Below are 19,062 nucleotides of genomic sequence, written 5' to 3' on the forward strand. Positions count from 1 at the left end.
CTGACTGACTGAGTAGACGTAGTAGTCGAACGGATCGTCAAAGTCAACCTTGATCGCGGCAGAGTCCTTGGCTGAATGATTGTGCGCTCTAACCTTCGCCACAATCATTCAGAGCACTCGAAGAGCACCTGTGACAATGAATGGGATGATCTCGTTGGAAAGGAGCGGAGAAGAGCCCTCCGCGTTTCGATTGAGAGGTGAAATCTCGATCTCGTGAAACTTTTTCTTTTTCCCATTTTTGGAGTTTCATATCAATTATTCCACGAGCTCAGCGGCTCGGCGGCAACGAGATCGGTTTCTGGAAAACACCACTACGTTGACGGTATAATCTCCAGCAGCCTTCCCTTGTCTCATCAGAGGCACACCGTTCAAGTTCAAGGGCGCTATATCGAGCTGAGATAAATTGTTATGGCTTCGCTAAAGATCCACTTTAAAGACAAGTCCGTCTGAAATCCTTGAGCGAAAGCTCAAGCGACGTCTGGGCCGCGCGCCTGCCATCTTTCAATCAGACTCTCGAAGCCCTCGAGTCTCTCTTTTCAATGAGTTCGCTCGGGATCGAATCAACTCAAATCTTCCCGATGAATTACTGTGTCGATAGCTTCTTGGATTTTTTGTGCGGAGCTGGTTCCGACACGATGTACCGAGAATCCGGCTCTACCTCCATACAGCGATGTGGACCAGAAACAATTAGGTCGACGACATAACGATTGTCCCCATCATTCCGATTGTGACATCTTTCAGTAGACAATTGAAGCACATTTGTGCAGTGAGTGACGTACAGGGCAGTGCTCCACTGGCCTCATCTTCTGCGGCTCTGAAGTCCCTGTAGTGGCCAACGACCCCACTCTTGCTTTCAGCCCGGATAAGCAAGCGACGAAAACAACGGGTCGTTCAACTTGCGCGAAGGACGTCGACCCAGGCTTGAATTCCGTGTTCGATCCGCACGGACAGTGGGTTTCCCCCAGAGGAGACTGAGAATCACACTTTCACATTGGAAGCGCCGCGCCGCTAGGAAAACTGTCGATTGGCATCGGTAATTAAGATAATCTCAGCCGGACAGAAAAATCGCCGTGCCGTGAAATTATCGCATGGAAGGATTGCCCCGAAAGGAGAGAAAGTTCCGTCCCGGAGAATCTATGTATATACATATGCACATGTCGTATTACCTTACTACCTGCCCATGTATGTACCGCAGTGTGCAAGCTTCTGATGGGACGACTTGATGATTAAGGCTAAATATCTGACTATTCCATTCAAATCATCTAATTTTGTGAGGATGGAATGAACCGAAGAAGCTGGAATCCCGCAATCAAGAGTCTGATGAGTTTCGGCCTCTGTCCCTCCGCCTCCAGAAAGGGCAAGTATTTCGCGTACGTCCATCAAGGCTATTGAGCGATTCTGGTCCCAGAGCGAGCAGGACGTGTTCCGTCTTCCTCAAAAGATTGGAGACGATTCGAAGACTCGTCAAGAATGAGCCCAAGATGTCGTCTGAGCGTGGAGCTCCTGATCTTATCGACTCAGATTCGAAGGTCGACTTCCGGATCCAAATAATTCAGCCGCGAGCTTTCGGATGTAGAGACGACTCTTGTGGCGCCATCTTGCGGCTTCCCGGTCAAACAAAGGCATCGGTGAACTCTGAAAACGATTCTTTGAGGCAGGCGAAAGATATGCAAGACCACACCGGTATTCCATTCTCTGAACAGACTGCCTGTACTATACTCGTATACTCGGTACACTCGAATCTGGGTCTTCCTGGGTTTAATTCACGAATCTCCCACCCCACGGAAAATATTGCTCTTCATGCTCTCGGTGCGATACGGAAACTCGATGACGCAACGAGAAACTCGCTGTAGCACACGCGAGCCGTGAGAAATGTCGGGACGGAAGGTCGGTTTACTGAATTATCGGCTCAAGTGCTCTTCCTCCAGGCTGACGTAAATAGATACGTAGGGGGTACCTCTCTCGTTTTGTCTTGCTTCTTGTGCCAAGTACCCGCTTTCAGCTCAATAATTCATTTTCGAGGTCGGGGCGCCTCACACCGTTTCTAACATCGATTGGAATATTCAGGAAAAATATTCCATAAGGGATCCACCGTGAACTTCGTGGGCAATGGCCTGTCCCGGAACCCATGTTCAGTAACGCATGTCGCAACCTATGACAGATTTCCCTGAGATTTTTATCTTTTGTCTCTCCCTGTCCACCTTCTCTCGCTCAACTTGGCGGAAGATGAACATAGGTCGGGACCCCGCGATACTCTGAGTCGATTGGACAGAATATCGGAATTATGACGGATATTTCGATCGGCTAGGCGATTGAAAGCCAATGGTGCCGAGCTTAGCTTGCCGACATCTCCCGCCCGTCATGAGGCGACCTTAATTCGCCATACTCTATCGAGAACTCCGACTGAAATACTTCGTAACGCTTCTCTTCAGAAATTTGTAGCATCCAACTCCGGAGGGTCTCGCTGCGGAACACGTCCGGATGAGAGATGAGATGCCCCGCATCTCACACATCCGCAAAAAGTTATTCTTTTCCCACCGAGCTCATTCGTGAATATGAGCCAGACCCAGCTTGGATCGAGGACGAGGCGACTCCGTCGATGATCCGATTGCACCCGAAATGCGAGGAAAAATTATCCAAGGCCTGCCTCGTCTCGGTTCATTCGCTGCGCGGGCCTCCAGGTTGTGACCTAGTTCTTCGCGCGAGGGCATTGCACTCTTCCCCCGCCTGGGAAAACGGGAGCAACGGGGCACGGGTATGGGGAGAGGGGACGAATGGGAAACAGGCTCGGGACGAGAAAGCAGGTCAGCCTCGACAGCTCTCTCGTTCGCTCGGAAAGCGTGCTGGAAGCAGCTGCCGAATCGAGGTCGCGGAAGAAAAGTATTTTCCATTCCGCGAGCAGCCTCGCATGGACTCGAGCAACAGTTACCTATTTATGACCTTGCGGAATGATCCAGCATGGAAGGATGAAATTCTTCCCCCTAAGCGTACATTGAGGAAGTAGAGACCTTCGAGAGAGAGAACTCGGGATGTGGCTAATCGAAAATCTTATGACGAAACACTGGAGTTTTGCAAGGTTCTGTACAGGGCTTCATGGGGCACCTTCCTCAGCCTCTTTCGAAACGGCTCCTTGCGAAAGATTCATGGCCTAGATCAGCGAGTATGCCCAGATCTGCCTGATTAACGATAATAGATCGGCGAGTCTGAAAGGATTGTTCCAATTCTTCGAGCCTCGCGCAATCTGATTGCACGTCAGTGCGCGGAGGTTTGCGGGGGGAAATACTCATAGATATCCTGCGGAATACCCTGCGAGAAGGATATCCGCCACGCCTCCCAATAACACAGGTACCAACTAAACTTTCATGGACTGACGTCAGAGCTTGGCATCGCCGGAACAGCGAGCCTTGCAAGTTCCGATCGGGACTCTGATCCCCAAATTATCGGCCATGGAACGTTCAGAGCGAGGAATATCACATCATGCGACGCAACCCACGAACTGATGCAGCAAGCCTGACACCACGACTCCGCTCGTCGCAGTGCCTTAGGAACATGGGGCTCTCAATTACATCCGATTCCCCATTCCAGATTCATCCCTTGAAAACCCAGTCGATTTCGAAGGAGCCTCTTCGTGATATCGATCGAAATATTCCGGCAGGCACAGATTTCGAAACTTCTCTCCAATTCAGTTCAAGGAGCGCGGGGACTCGGGATCGAGTTGGGACCGAACTGAGAGAGAGGTCTTGGAGCGGAGCTGTGACCCACTTCGAGGACAATGCCCTCGGGCTGTTACGTCCGGAGTGGTTCGGAGAGTGCAGCCAGAGACCGTCTCAAGCCCAAAGTATACTCGTATTTCCTCTATGAGGATTCCCGGCGATAAATCATCGGAGTGTGAACGAGGTGGAGCGATAGCTTCGAATGACGGGGGAGGCCGTCAAGTCGGGTCGACCCAGTTCTAACGTAATCGAAGATCTATTCTCATGGCATGATATAATACAATACTCCTAGATCGCAGTGGCTTTCCCGAATGTCCGCAGTATCCGTAACAAATAATTAATCGCTTTCTCAGCTGCCAATCGATTCAGTACGAGTCTGAGGTGGGAGCAGGTATTATTCCCCGGGCATCACTGCTCGGGGGCATCCGAGCACACCTTGCCTCAAAGAAAGTTCCAGAAGCACAGCCTCTCATCTGATCTCCCCATAATGACTGGCTCCGCGAGCGATTCGGACGGAAAAGCGACGGAATGGCTGAGAGCTCGGTGAATCCAGCATTATGCGAGCGGAACGTGCACATCACCCGATGAGAGCTGGCGGATTCTGAGATACCGTCGGAGCAGGGCTTTGGCGATCCCGGGCTGTTCTTCGTCAATATCATCGGCTCTATCGAAGCTTCCCTCGGGGCCCCCGTGAAGGTCTCCGAGCGTAATGTTGAACCCCAGCAGCCGGAGGAAACTTGTGATGATGTTACTGGCGCCGATCGTTCTCTGGGATCAGATGACGGAAGCGAGGCCTCGGTGGAGAATCCCGAGGCTGAATGTCAGGCAGTGAACCACCGCGGGAAATGTCTTTCGGAGCTCCGAGGATGCTTCAAGGGGCTTCCAATCAGACAGACATTCCGCGAGAAGTGACGCATCGGATCATCTGATGTGAGCATATTTAAGCGCTGCGGATGGGAGTTCATTCTCCGAATGATGATCGTAGTTCTCCTTGTTATCATTGAAGCCCAGCAAGCGGGAACGACCCGTCGATTTCCAGAAGAGAGAGTCGCTCGTGTTTTCGCGCAGTGTATCGAGGCTCGCTCATCAATCACTCAAGCGCTCCGTCGCCGATCGAGCTCACCTGGCGGGCTAGAGAAATCTTCCTAGCTGAGATCCATGCGACGCCGGAGGTCTCTGATCGGTGGGATCGGTCGTTAGCCCAGAGTTTCCAGGCATGCATAATCTCACTGCGAAAAGCTCATTCACGGCTGGCACAGACTTCGCCGAACACCACAGGTCACGCTGCAGGTCGCTCGGAAATTTTCGAAGAAAAACTTGTCCGCCTACTTTCGGCAATCCTAATGGGGGAAGAATAAATTTCCGCTCGGGTCATGGAACTGCCGCGAACTCCGGATGCAGCAGCCAGCATGGACGACTGAACTCTTTCATAGAAACGTACGCTCTGCTTGACGTCTCTGCATTACCACATGGAAGAGCTCCCCCTCTCTCACTCGAGATCGTTCGATATTTTAGCTTAGCCTAGGGGGAACGCTTTTCTCCGATTCTCCTGATTGAGTCTTGGTTTGTTCTCTAGAACAGCGTTCCTCAAACTAGGGGGACGCGTCTCCTGGGGGAGACGCGGGAGGAATCTAGGGGAGACGCTTAGGGTTCCGAGAATTCCCGACCGACCTGATTTCAAATTTCTGAAAGCTTACCAAGCTCATTGCTAATGTACCCAAGGCTTATAATCATTGTACAATTGAAGGATGAAGCCGTATGTACGGATAAAACGGCACTGTGGCATGTATCGGTCGAAACTCTGTATTCTCAGATATTCGATGACCCTCGGGGGAGACGCGAGCGCTCCCCAAGGGGCAGAAGGGAGACGTAGGAGGAAAAAGTTTGAGAATCGCTGCTCTAGAACGAAGTGACAGCGTGGAAGAGTCGCACCCTTCCCTACGCTTAGTGATGCCGACTCATATTAAACAAACTGTCACTCGCCAGCGATAGACGAGTGGGAAAAACGGGCTTCTTCACTCCTTCCAACTCCTCCAGCGACTCCTGGAGCGCAAATACCCCGCATAGATACCCCCGAGTCGTCGAAAACGAGTCGATGGCCTTAGCCTAATCGTCAAGGCGGGCGAATGCTCTCTAACATATGTATCAGCCAGAGGAACAAAGTGAGAAACCGCGGTTTTGGAGCGATATGAACGATGGGCGGCGATGTTTCGACACTGAATTGGTACAGATTCGCTTGAGATGATGTATAACGTTCGATGTTCTTGTATCTTGTTGTACTTCCGCCGAGCACGGCCTCGTCGGGAGCAGTCGCGGTCGGTTCCTGTGTGTTCAAATATTGCTCGCTTCCACACCGAAACCAGTTCTGCGCTGCTACTGAGACCGCTTAGCGCACTCATGACACCAATGGATGTTCGCCCAGAACAGCGATATCCATCCGTGTTACAGCAGGGGTCATCGAAGGCTCGGAGGCTCCTTCCGCATCTGGAAACCCCTCCAGACACCGTGTTATGTGTGAACTGGAGGTCAATGAATGGAAGAACATTCGGAAGAGAACAGGCATCAAGCCAGACAGAATATCATCCCTGTCAGACTGTCGGTAGAGACGCAGTCGCTTTCTTCTCGACTTTGGGAACAGTGTCGCGGAGCTCGATGAGTTCCCCCACCACCCGAGTCCGAAGTCATCGATGTGTAGGAGTCGATAGGCTCCCGATAGATCGTATCCCGTCTCCCGAGATTCGAGTGCGTCTAGAATTCGATGTCGACCAGTCAGTCGGCTCTGTTCCGCATTCCATGCCGCGTGAGACGGGTGACTCCCAACGCTGTCTGACAGATCCACCGAGCGCTCTCGAACGGGCCGGGTCAGTAGGTCCGACGGGTGGGAGTCCGGTTTCATGGGCGCGTGTTCAGAGAGAGAGGTATGTCTATTCGGTCGATGGAAATTGATGACGACTCGCCCAGTCCGCGAATGAGCAATCTTCTCAGCATCGAAAGGGCGTCAAAGGATCTTGATCACGAGACGAGGCAGCCCTTGTTCTCCCACAGGGAACTCCACAACCGTATCCAAAAGGCTCGGTTTTGATTCAAGGATCCTCCATACGAGACGCATCGAGAGAGAAACAATCTCAACCGTCAGGACGTAGCCTTGTGGCACCACAGAGCTGCTCAGGTCCAAACTTCGCAAACTGGAGAATGCTCGGGGCACCTTGAACACTTTACAATCTCAGCATTCACCGATCATCCCACATTCGGAGCCGAGTCGATCGTTCTGGTTCGAAACGCTCATTCAATTATCCGCCCCCGGAATGAATCTAAGCCACTCCCAGTACAGAGACGGCCCGTCACTATATCTGACGATGTCTCTCGCGCTGGACCGGAGCCGAATTCCTAGGGAATCAAAGCTGGGATTCCCGGCTACTACCGATGGGGTACCTCTCGCCGCAGGTAGATCTAGGCCGCGAAGGTAGCCAGGGAATCGAACCGCCCTTCGAAACAAAATATTTTCGACGTGCCGCATAACGCTTTATCGGCGCTGCGTACTCTCGTGGGTGAAGCGGCCTCCGTCAGAGTGAAATCCGTGGAATGAACGAACGTATTTCTGATATGGTGAAACCTTGCTTAAGGAACTCGATCCGTTTCACAGAGCCCTTCGCTACGCGGTGAGTTCGTTCCCCGGAATCATGATTTTTCGACTCGATGGTACGGTACCGCTGCTGTCTTTCGAGTGTAGAGTCCTTCAGTTTCGTCCTGGGCATCGAAAAACGGGGCCGGAGGCTCGCATCCCTGCTCCCGAAAGGAAATCGTTCCAGGAGAGAAGACGGAATACATTCATTTTCCAAGGCGATTTTTCCAAAGCGAAAGTTCTCCTTATCCGGAATATTGGTAAGCGAGGCGTTGGTTGACTGGGGTTTCACTGTACGAGTCAAGGGCGCTGCCACTCCGACTGACCGTCACCCACAGGGCAACTCTTGGCAGGTACTTCATCGATGGACCGAAAGTAGACTTCAAGCTTGCGTTGGGAGTTCCATTCTGGAGGGAGTTATATATACATGCTCAGTCCGGAATGTTCCCACCGCTTTCGGGGACTCCGGCGGATTTCAATGGACAATGAGACTACCAAGGCGGCATCCATTGCGTGTTACCTTTTATTGTCGTGTCGATGGTGTCGCTCCTTGGATCAGAGAACTCTGTGGAACACTCATCATCCTCCTCATCGGGATGAATTTCCAGCAATCCGAGCATAGTCTCCACGATCCTCCGTAATTTGTTATCACTACTGTCAGTCCGCGGTTTCTCTAGAAGTCCGACTAACTCACTTTCACCAACAGCCCGATACACGGGTTCACGACGCAGACACCTCATTTCACCCTGCGAAAACAACTACACACCCAACAAACGTTCACCGGATGATCCGAGGAGTTAGAGACCCCTCCGCAACGATACCACGGGGAGGAAATTCGCGAGTCCCACGCGAACTCAGCAATCCGGACCCTCCACCCAGAGGAATGCGCCTGTGACCGAATCTCCCGGTAGAACTGGATCGGGAACCACTCGTCCGCTAGCATTAAGCGCGAATCAGTCGGCTCGCGCTGTTTGGTTAGCGGTTGTTGCAATGGAGTCAACGCACCCTGACGTCACAAGAAGTGTTCATTTTCACTCGCCGTCCGCCTGCTTGCCCGCCGGAACACTCGTGGTCCACTTTGCCCCACTTTCAGCATCAATACAAAACGAAAGCCCTCGGTTCAACGAACCAATTGCAACGCCGCCGTGGATATTGACATAGCTCTTGAGCATATCTTGCCTCCACGCATGAGAGGGCTCCAGGTTCACCCATTGACTCCATCTGGCACCGTAACCCAATTTTCATTCGATGGAAACAATGCTAGTATGCCTGACTGGGTCGTTTTGCTCGAGCTTTACTCGAATGTGATAGCCTGGTCTACTTGGAGCTTCTTGCCCGAGGCAACTTCCTCGACAGCGTCGTAGTCGAAGTTGACCGTGTTACCATCGTCCCTGCAGGAAATGTGGGCCAACTCCTTGAAACGAGGGCAGGACAGGCTCGGTCTGGGAGCGCTCTCGAGCAGCAGACGTTCTGATAGTGCCGGCTCTCTGCAATAATTCGCGACATACAGTCTGCCGCATTTCCGGCTCCGTATTGATTGCTCCGATCCTCAGAACACCGTGGAAGAGCTCACGTGGGAACTTTGGTGGCACTATAGAGTATGATGAAAGTCGAAACGCCAGCTTTCGCAAGGGTCAACAAATGTTTTTGATCGAGTGGCAGCTGTGAGTCCGCCATGAATTTTCGAACGAAAATGATTTTCCGCTCAGAGACTGCTTTTCAACAGGAGAGAAGGAATCTAGGTGTTACGCAGAGAAGAACAACAACGATTGAGTATTCTTCCTCCTGAGGCCGGGAGTCGATGGATCTCCGCAGCGTCGTGGTTATCTTTGCCTACAGCCCCACCGACCTGTGCCGTGCTGGTTGACCGCTTTCCTGACTCAGTCGGTCAGTGATTTCTACAGTCTTTCGACGACGAGAGCGGCGGGAAGCGCTTCAGCCTGTCGAGCTGTCGCTGTCTCGGTCAAACAGCAGCTCTCTTTACGTTTCTGTATCTCTTGGCTGTTCAACGGGTTTCCCGGCGTCAGCGAACGAGTCATTTATCGCGCTCGGGGAGCGAATGCCGGCATTCCTTCAATTCGGAAATAACTGGGTCCTGTTCTGTGCGGGGATAGGTTATCGAAATAAATTAATGAATCACAAAATTACGCTGCTGCTCTTTCCTTCGCGACCTTTGGATGTGATTCCGATCGTGAATTCCGTCGATGAACGACGCATACGCTCGCCGAAAGTGACGGACATCTGCGTGCTTGCAGATGGCAACGGAGTCATCAATCGCCCTCGTAAGGTTCCCGGAAATGCATTACAGCGAAATTCTATCGGAATTCGGGAAACAGACATAGAGAAGTATCCTTCAAGAGAATAATCCCGCACACATGTCGATGGATTCGGGGCGAATTCAGTGGACGGAAATCAATCAATCACCAAATCACCGGAAGAGTCGAGGGAAAACTCGCTTCGAAGGCACGAAGACGACAGATGACGCAATACGATTCTCGCACAGTATGACTCTCCATCCGATCTTGCGCGGACACCCCATCTTCTCTCGCTCAGCTTTCTAATGAGCTCCAGGATGTGGCCATTTTTGTGGCCCCTAACATTTCATTCCTCGAAAATCGGAGGATTCGCGGGGATGCGACAGAAGTGGGATCTCTTGTTCCGCTTCCCCGGGCCGCGGAGCCGGGTTCACATCCCGCGTTGGACCGATCAGAGGGTTCCCTACGACGCCGACGTATCATCAGGATGCGTCACACGCGAAGGTGTACGATCTTCAATCGAGAGCAGCGGAGTGAAGCCTCGCAGTAGCGACTGTAGTTGGCGCGACTTCACTCAAGCTACGCGCCGCGGTGTTGACGACGCTAGTGACAACGCACTAAGGGATGTCCTGCGCAGCTCGAACCCTCTCATCTGCTTGAAGAGGCGCTCGCTGCCTTAGTTGAGGAGTTCTCATCCACGAGACAGTGCATTCGGGCCGACCGAAGATGCCGGACGCGAAGCGTTCGACAAGAGTGAGTGTAGCGGATCCGAGTTACCACAGGAAACTTCTTCAGAATCTCAACAAGAATCGCAAGGACCACCATCCCACGTGCGATGTCAGAATTTTCGACCGCGAAGATCATCTGTTCCTAGCTCATAAAGCGGTTCTGGCTGCCGCAAGCTCATATTTCGACGCCATGTTTTCATCCAATTTCGTGGAATCGACCGAAGCGAGGGTCGATCTACCCTTCAGCCACTCTGTGACGTCTGCTATATTGGAATTCATCTATTCGGGGAAACTCGAGGTGGACAACGAGTTCGCTCTGGAGCTTCTCAGTGCAGCCGACTTCCTTTTGATCGATTCTCTGAAAGGCCCGATAGTGAACTTCACTTGTGCAGATATCAGGAACGTTTTCAACGCGCAAAACATCGCCAGCGCGGGAATCGATGCGTCTTTCGCTGGTTTCAACGTGCTCAAGTATTTCATCGAGGATGAGGATACCATAGACGATCTGACTGAGCTTCTCGAGAGCGTCGAGGAGAGAGGTCTAGGTTTCGAAACCTTAGCCTTAGAAGAGATTTCGAATCCCCTTCTGGCCGACACCGATCAGGCTACAATGGTGAAAGCCACAACGATACGAGACAAATCTGACAGGTTGCCTACCGGTACGAATGTCTATCGGATTTTCTCCAACCGTCTCTACCGATTCGACGGTTTCGGATGGACACGGGTGATCTGTCCCGAATTCAACGAGCAGGCCCCGTCTCTGAGGGGATTTGCCGTATTGGACGAGAACGGTCAATTCCTGACACATAATCAGGACGAGTTGAGACTCTTCGAAATGCAAGAGCCATATCACGGATCTCGTTCTCCTGGCGACCGTTCCCTGAAACCGTTCGCGGAAGAAACCATTTCGACATCCTCTCAGCGGCTCTGTTTTTCGGAGAATACGATAATGGCTCTCTTCACGAAGCCGGGATCGACGTCAGAAGATATATACGTATGGAATCAGCTGTCGCAGTCTTTCCAGAGCCTTGGAGACATTTGGCCCCTGACTGTGACTTACCTGGACTACATTTTCGAGGACTCGCTTCAAGGACGAACGCGGCTCTTCGTAGTGGGCAACTTCAAAACCCTGAACGACGGGACTATCGCTAACTCCGTTTTCTCGTTCAACCTCTGTCCCATAAGCGGAGCTTTACTGACCTCAAGGTCCGTACCAGTGTTACCGTTCATCAACAACTCGTACATATACCACCATTTCGAGGGAAAGCTGATAGCGATTCCGAGGATAATCGGTCGGAACTTCTGCAAGGATTTCTATCGTTTCGACGAGAACACCTGCACCTGGCGGGTTTGGGAAGAAGCCAAGCTCAAGGTTGAGAACCGCACCATTCTCGATGTCGTATCAACAAAGGAATACCTCTACTTGGTGATGTCGAGTTTCGATCATCGCTGGCAGAACGAGTTCGTGCAGTGGAACGGGCACGAGTTCACAGATGTGACTTTTTCGACGAGCATTCCGATCGAGGGGAAACTGCTGGAGAGAATATCTTGGATCGACTACAACGTCGTAGACAAAGTTCTCAAAAAGGCTCGAAGACTGTGGCTCTGACTGAGAACAGGGCTCTAGGAATCTCGGAATCCTTGCCTCTGAATGCCCTCTCTGAGCTCGTCAAATATCAAGCTCTCTCACGGGCAAGTCGCCGATGCAATGTGTATATAGAATGTTTCTGTCTCTGTAAATACATAAATACTTGCGAGGATCTAGGAGCAATCCTTCCGGGATAACTTAGGGGTAGATCGCGCTCATTTCGCGCTCAATCGGTGGGATCTGCCGTGGCTTGACATTCCTGTATATTCCGTGACTCGTCACGTGGGATCGTGATATCGCTTATTTCACACCCGCTCCAGCCAGAATGTTTCTTGTTCAGTCTGCATGGAAATCGTCGGCGGCCCTCCCTCCAGATTCGAGGTAGTGTGACTTCGAATGTTTTCCGTCTTATCGAGACTCACCCGAAAGACTTACTTCGCCAGGGGCTTAGGGCACGTCTTCAACGCCCACGAGTCTCACCGGAGTTGAACCCGGCACGATTCCCCTCCCGAGGCTCCTCCCAACGTATGGATCCATGGTCTCCTCTGAGACGATGCCCCTAATATCATTGTAGAATTAGGAGTTAACCTGAGGTAAGCATCTCAAACATCGCGTATCCCTAGGTTCTGGGAACAACCTCGTGCTCGTCGGAGATAATCTTCAGAGCTCGTGGTGCAGGTCGACTCTTTCTCGTATCAGGTAGGTTTGTGTTCCTACGTAGAAGACAAGCATGACTCAGTTCCGACATCTCCGCTCAGGTACCGGGTGAGTTGGCTTGAAAACTCTACCGTAGGGAACAATGAAGAGCATCTCTTCGGAAGCTCAGCGCGAAAACAGCTCGCGAGGTATTCTCCGACCAGGACTGACGTAAGCAACGCGTAAGCAAGCGAGGCAGGCTTGCGTTGTTGTTGTTCGCGTATTCATTCATGAACAGAGCTCTGTGGGACGAGATAGCGGGGATAGTCACCCTTCGAAACCTTGAGCGTGTGTTTTCGTGCGGGCATCAGAGAACGGGGAAGTAGAACCCGTGACCTTCGCCGACTCCAGAATACTGCGGGAAAAGTCCTCCTCGGATGACATTTACAGAAACTTCCGATCGAACCGGAGCGAAAGCCTGCCGCAGCTTCCCGCCTCCGCTTCGGAAGCAGGCCGAAAGGTCGAAGCCCTTTCGCCCCTCGGTGCTCCGAGCGTTTCGTCCATATGTGTGTTTACATCGGAACGATGGCGTGTTCGTGTTAGCTTCTGCTTCTCGTTCCAAGGGGTGGTTGTACCGATCGAGTTTAGCATGGAATTGGCCAGAACGATTCTAGGAGTAGGTCTGCCCGATGGATATTCGAAAGGAGCTGTCGGTGAGTCATTCCGACACACCCAGCGCTCATTTCTGCTGTCAGAGCGACCCAGAGAACCGATACTCTCGCTTACAAGCTCCGATCATCCTTTCCTGAACAGCTGACGGCTGTGGAGCTGCACGCCTAGTCGAGGCGGTCCCATGGAGCAAGGCGAACAGCAAGATAGCCGTCGTAGTCGTAGTAGGCCGTCAGTAAAAGAGAACGTAGTCGCCGAGCTCTCCATCCGTTCCATGGAATGGAATTTCTTGAAGTGACCGCGAAAAAATCAATGTCCATTGAGGAATATGGGTAAAGTGATCGTACTTTCAGCGGACACGCTTTCTGAAGATGAAGATGAAAGTGAAGTCTCTGAGGCCGTCACGGTCAGAGCCAATCCGTCCGGTAGAGGGGGTAGCTACGCTCCAACACCGGGTGGGCCATTTTCAGCTCTGATTCCGTCGATGTGGCCTCAGGACCTACTGGCGACGCTCGCTCAGGTAAGTCTTTATCCTCGTTCGGATCTCCCACAGCCGCCTTCGACAAGTTTGATTATGTTTTCTGCTCTGGTTCGATAAATGAAGCTTTCTTCCACGGAGTCCACATAAACTCATCTCGGTTGTGACTCGTGACTTATTCTTGTGAATCGTCGGTCCGGCCCTTCCGTGAAATCAGCTGGCGACCGACCTAGAGCAAGGTGCTCTGATGTCCTTCAGCTTTTCTATTCTCCCTAGCCCGAAGACGCTGGATGTCACCACGATTGCCGATACGACGAGTTCGGTTTTCGGCTCGATGAGGAGGAAAACTCGATTAGGCATTCGTCGCCAGGGAAGCAGAACGCGACCTCCCAGAACACCCCCTTGGAATATCCTCACCATAGAGACGACTGGATCGCATACCTAGAGTTCGCGCATTCAGATAATACCGCGGCTGAACTGACATGGGATCAGGTGGATAGATATCTCGACAAAACGGATAAACTCAACTCGATGATCGCCGAGAAAGGTATTTACATCGCAAGAGACCGAATAGTTCAGCGGAATGGAAGGGATAATCGAAGTGACTGTAGCGAAAATCCGATACTTCTGTTCGCGTTCCTACGTATGTATGTTCGAGGAGCGAGTAAAACCTGCCTTGTATCGTTTTTCCGGGTCGAGGAAGTAAGGAACGCCCCTGAGAATATTTTCTGTCTCTCTCAGGAATTCCGCACTCATTAAGGCCACAGTTATGGATGCGTCTCTCGGGAGCGTACCGGAAAATGGATGCATCCGACCTGAATTATCACGACATAGTGAAAGCTTCTGCTGGCGATCATCAGATGACTTCGAAGCAGATCGAGAAGGACCTGCTTCGGACTCTACCGAACAACGTCTGCTTCGCCCGGAAAGATGCAACAGGTAAGCCCAAACATCTTGTCTCGGATAGTTCGATGTCGAGACCGAGTGAGACTCGATAGAGGAGTCGATCCCATTCGTTGGAGGATCGCGGTATCGGCACCTGCGGGCTGTGTGAATGTGAATCCCGAAGACTGCCCATTCAAAACGTCCAAGTCATATAGTTCCAAGTCTCCATATAAGCTCACAAAAAGACTTCTTTCTTCCCACGAAGGCATTCCACGTCTCCGACGCGTCCTACGCGGAATCGCGTGGTTGTATCCAGACATCGGATACTGCCAGGGGATGGGCATGGTGAGTATAGGTGCTCCGTCAGCGTTTGGGACGAGCTTTTCTGCTCTCCGTTTGTAGAACAACTCAGCTAGCTGTCTGAGTTCACACGCTCACACGCTCACACAGACATTACCACGAGCGAGGCCTTGTGTTTGGCCGTCGGATAGTCCTCCTTTCGCCTCGGAACAGCTTTGTCAACACTCAACGCCGAGAGCGTACCGAGTTTTGCAAGTTCTGTCGTCGATGTTCTCGAATACAGCTGTACAGTAACAGCTCAGCGGAACTCACAGAGTGAGGGGGCTCGGAGTCGATGGACCCCTCCGTTCTGGAAATACGAACCCGATGAAAAAAATTCCAGGTAGCTGGAACCCTGTTGCTATTCCTCGAAGAAGAAGAAGCTTTCTGGATCCTTTCCACCATCATCGAAGACCTGTTGCCGCCGTCGTACTTCGCCACAACGCTGCTTGGTGTACAGGCCGATCAAAGAGTGCTACGAACGTTGATAGGTGAGCCATCGGAGTATTTGCTCGCCTCCTGGACTGGATTGACTGGAAATAGATCGACAAGGCAGAGTCGACTTCATTCTTTCCGATGCTGGGGAGTTCGCCGAGAACGCGATTCTTGCTCGCCTATATACAGAGAAGTTACAGTCGGAATCAAGATGGCGGAGGGCGAATCCCGTCTTTTTTGCGAGTTGACATTTGATTCCACAGGAACACATCTCACACAGCTGCACCTGTTGCTACTGGACCACGACATTGAACTGAGTCTGATCACCCTGCAATGGTTCCTTACGGCTTTTGCCTCCGTCCTCAACACCAGATGCCTCCTGCGAATATGGGATCTATTTTTTTCCACGGGTCTCTCGTCCTCTTCCAGGTAAACAAGCTGATCGGGATTATCATGCTCAAAAAAGCCCCATTCCCTCAGGACCTGCTCATTCTTTGGGAATTCATAACGGGAACCTGCAGTCGCCTCCCTTGCTAATTGCCAGGATCATAACGAGAAACTTGAACGTTCAAGGTGTCGCTCTCGCTACTACGAAGTAAACAGTCCGAATTCGTGAAACTAGAGAATTCGGCGCAGATTTTCAACGCGCTCTCGGCGCTTCCCGGTGAAATCGAGCCAGCGAAACTCGAACAACTCATTCGCGAGAGTCAGAAATTCGAGCTTTACCAGGAAAACATCGACCATCTCCGCAGAAGACACCTCGCGTATCTCATGGCAGATCAGGGAACTCTGCTCAATCCAGAAAGTGTCCACAATTTACCGAAACAGGTTTGTTTCCTGAGGAATATTTGGCGACGCCTGAAAGGTTGTTTCGGTAATAAAATCTAACAAGAACCCCACCGGATCCGTACAATCCTGTGATTGATTCCACCCGACTCAGAACAATCTCACGAGAGCTCGTTTACCCTTCCGATTCCCCAGCATCTTACAAGACGCCGAGTCAAACGCAACAAGACCGTCATTCAGGTCATCCTTGGAGGCGACATGGCTGACGATCAGAAGGAAGAGAGCGTTCGAACGAAAAACATAAAACAGACGGAAATTCTCGTCGACCTTAGAGAAGCCATCCTCCAAGTAAGTCATCCCTGGACGTTCACCGGCTACTGACTAAAGCAGCCCTCCAGGCCGGCTTTTTATGGAGCTCCGTCGTGATCTCATGTGCACGACTTGCCGATCCTACTCGGCATATTCGATCGACCGAGCTCGTTCCAGAGGGAACGGATACGGCATTCGTTAGCCAGATCCTCATAGGTGAGATGTTTCACATCGTTGCAGATTGCTCGACACTTCACCTCGTTGGATCCGAAAATACAAATCAATTTAACTGCCGATTACTCGATGGAATCTCATTCGAAAGACCATCAAAACTTTGCCCTGAGCACATCCGCCAAACCGAAGCGCGCTAAAGCTCTCCTTGATTTCGAGAGAACCGATAACGATGAGCTCGGTTTCAAGAAGAACGATATAATTGTTGTTGTGAGTCAACGCGACGAGCACTGTTGGGTGAGTTCAAGAAGCAGTGAGATGCGCCTCAATCTCCGATTTTCCGCGAATGCGCTCATTGTCATACCGAGAGGCTGTCCAAGGTAGCCCTTAGCGAACTTAAAATGCGTTCCAGACGGGTGAGCTGAATGGATGTCGAGGTTGGTTTCCAGCCAAGTTCGTGAAGCTGCTCGACGAGCGCTCGAAGCCCTACTCGCTCGCGGGCGATGACACCGTCACGGAAGCGGTGACCGACCTGGCTCGAGGAGTGTGAGTGCTCAAATTGAAAAAATTCTGACACACACACTCAAACCATCCAGGGACATCCGGATATAATTGATTCGTTCTCGTGTGTAGCTTGTGTCCGGCCATGAAGGCTGTCCTAGAGTACGGACTCCGGAGACCATCGTTTGGCCAGCTGTCCATGCACCCCTGGCAATTCATCGAAGAGGTTGCGAGTCGACAAGTCGAGAAGGATCTGAATTCCGTTTACTCTCGACTCGTGCTGTGTAAGACATTCCGCCTAGATGAAGATGGAAAGGTCCTCAGTCCTGAAGAAGTTCTCTTTCGGGTAGGAATCGTCTACGTATTCTAACTACTTCCCTGAATAATCACGGTGGTAGGAGAATTTCCTGTGGAAAAACGGGCAAGGGACCTCTCATGGTAGACGACGAATTTTTCTTCCCAGTCCGTGCAAGCAGTGAACGTGACACACGATGCGGTCAACGCGGCGATGGACGTCAAGCTGCGTACGCTTGTCTGCATCGGTCTTAATGAGCAATTGCTCCACTTGTGGTTCGAGGTGCTCTGCTCCAGGATCGACGTCGTGCAAAAATGGTACCATCCGTGGTCTTTTGTGAATTCTCCTGGCTGGGTGCAAATCAAGTGCGAGCTAAGGTAATGTCGAATGAGTGAGCCATTGATAATTGCAAATGCTGCTTACTGCTACAAAAAGCGTGAGCCTAGACTGATCGAAGTCCCATGTCTTATTTCAGGCTCCTCAATCAATTTTCTTTCAATCTGAGTCCCGATTGGGAACTTCCGTCGAAAGTTGCTCCGTCTCAAGAACCTCTCAGAGAGGGCGTTCGTGATATGCTAGTAGAACATCATCTCTTCTCATGGGACCTCTGAGACGATCTCATGATCGAGCTGATTCATCTATCAATCCTGCGGATTGCTGTTCAATACATGTTCAACAAGTAGTGAACCAACTTTGTTTTAGTCGAAAACTCTGTCGACGAAAATTCGGAAAGTTACGTTCCCACTATTTGAGATGTTGCAACCCTCTCACCTCAGGAATTCGCAGAGAATTCCGTGTCCTGTGAGAAACTGTAAATCTTTGTTGATAAGCTATACACTTCGTCAGCGCAGAGAGATCTACTCTGCGGACTCCTGACGCTGGAGAGCCAGTGCTCTCGTCTCTGACTCATTTATGTCCACCGATTTGTTGACGATTGTTCTTGTGATGTCTGTTGAAATATTTTCCATTAAACAGCACCAGACTGCTCCATAGCGAAATATTCTTGGAACTTTCTTCCTGTTTGTCAGAATTCGATGAAATTCGGGCCTGCGATAGCTCCCCCGATGGTCAACATGCTGGAGAAATTTCATTGCGCTGGGTCGAAAGGAAGCGGAGATTAGGGCGGTTTAGTGCGTTTTCTTGGAAATTGAGGCTCTTTGACGCTGCTTTCTCCTTTGTCAGCGGTTTGGAGCGCTCTCGATCTGTTTGCATATTCGTATTCCTCATGGGGGAAGCATCGATTTTAATGATGGAAAAAGTACCGATTCGATGAAATTTTCGTGAAGTTATGATGGGTTCTTGAAATTGGGTTAATTTCGGGACGTCGATTTTAGAACTTATGGATTTGAGGGTCTGTTCCTCTCGGGCGTCGTAGCGCCTGCGGAGACATTCGGAATAACGTCTATCGCACGAGATTTGGCCTTTCCAAACTAGAGATATCGAGTTCGGCGATAAAGTTGCTGTTTTCGAACTCGAACGCTCGAAATCCAACGGTTTTCAATAAATCTGATGACGACGAAATCACTTGCTATCGACTATCGAGTCATCGAGTAGACCGCTCGTCACTCTGTTTTCCTTTGTGTCGTCGCACCCCGTCTCCCGGACCTAACATAAGCTTGAAGAGGTAGTCTAAATTCTAGCGGCGGCCAATG

At 51.2% G+C, this 19,062-nt stretch overlaps 2 protein-coding genes across 2 annotated transcripts; both read left to right on the plus strand.

The window, feature by feature from the left end:
- Positions 1 to 10,316: 10,316 nt before the first annotated feature.
- Positions 10,317 to 11,927, plus strand: LOC108864975 (uncharacterized). Its single transcript, XM_018641539.1, has one exon. It carries the CDS (start codon positions 10,317 to 10,319, stop codon positions 11,925 to 11,927), a length of 1,611 nt encoding a protein of 536 aa, XP_018497055.1.
- Positions 11,928 to 13,191: 1,264 nt separating this feature from the next.
- Positions 13,192 to 18,348, plus strand: LOC100899307 (small G protein signaling modulator 3). The gene is given in 15 exon segments (XM_029112946.1): positions 13,192 to 13,255; positions 13,565 to 13,731; positions 13,966 to 14,236; positions 14,431 to 14,628; positions 14,840 to 14,919; positions 15,257 to 15,404; positions 15,612 to 15,743; positions 15,746 to 15,777; positions 15,922 to 16,176; positions 16,330 to 16,482; positions 16,684 to 16,911; positions 17,027 to 17,160; positions 17,248 to 17,461; positions 17,579 to 17,787; positions 17,886 to 18,348. Coding segments are annotated over 15 exon segments (2,421 nt in total). The 3' UTR covers positions 18,022 to 18,348.
- Positions 18,349 to 19,062: the final 714 nt, after the last annotated feature.

The sequence above is a fragment of the Galendromus occidentalis genome, unplaced genomic scaffold, assembly GCF_000255335.2.
Source record: "Galendromus occidentalis unplaced genomic scaffold, Mocc_1.1 scf7180000075780, whole genome shotgun sequence".
Classification (NCBI taxonomy): Eukaryota; Metazoa; Arthropoda; class Arachnida; order Mesostigmata; family Phytoseiidae; genus Galendromus; species Galendromus occidentalis.

What these genes read in the sequence shown, in the direction of transcription:
- LOC108864975 (XM_018641539.1), top strand. Translation starts at nt 10,317, where the DNA reads ATGCCGGACGCGAAGCGTTCGACAAGAGTGAGTGTAGCGGATCCGAGT.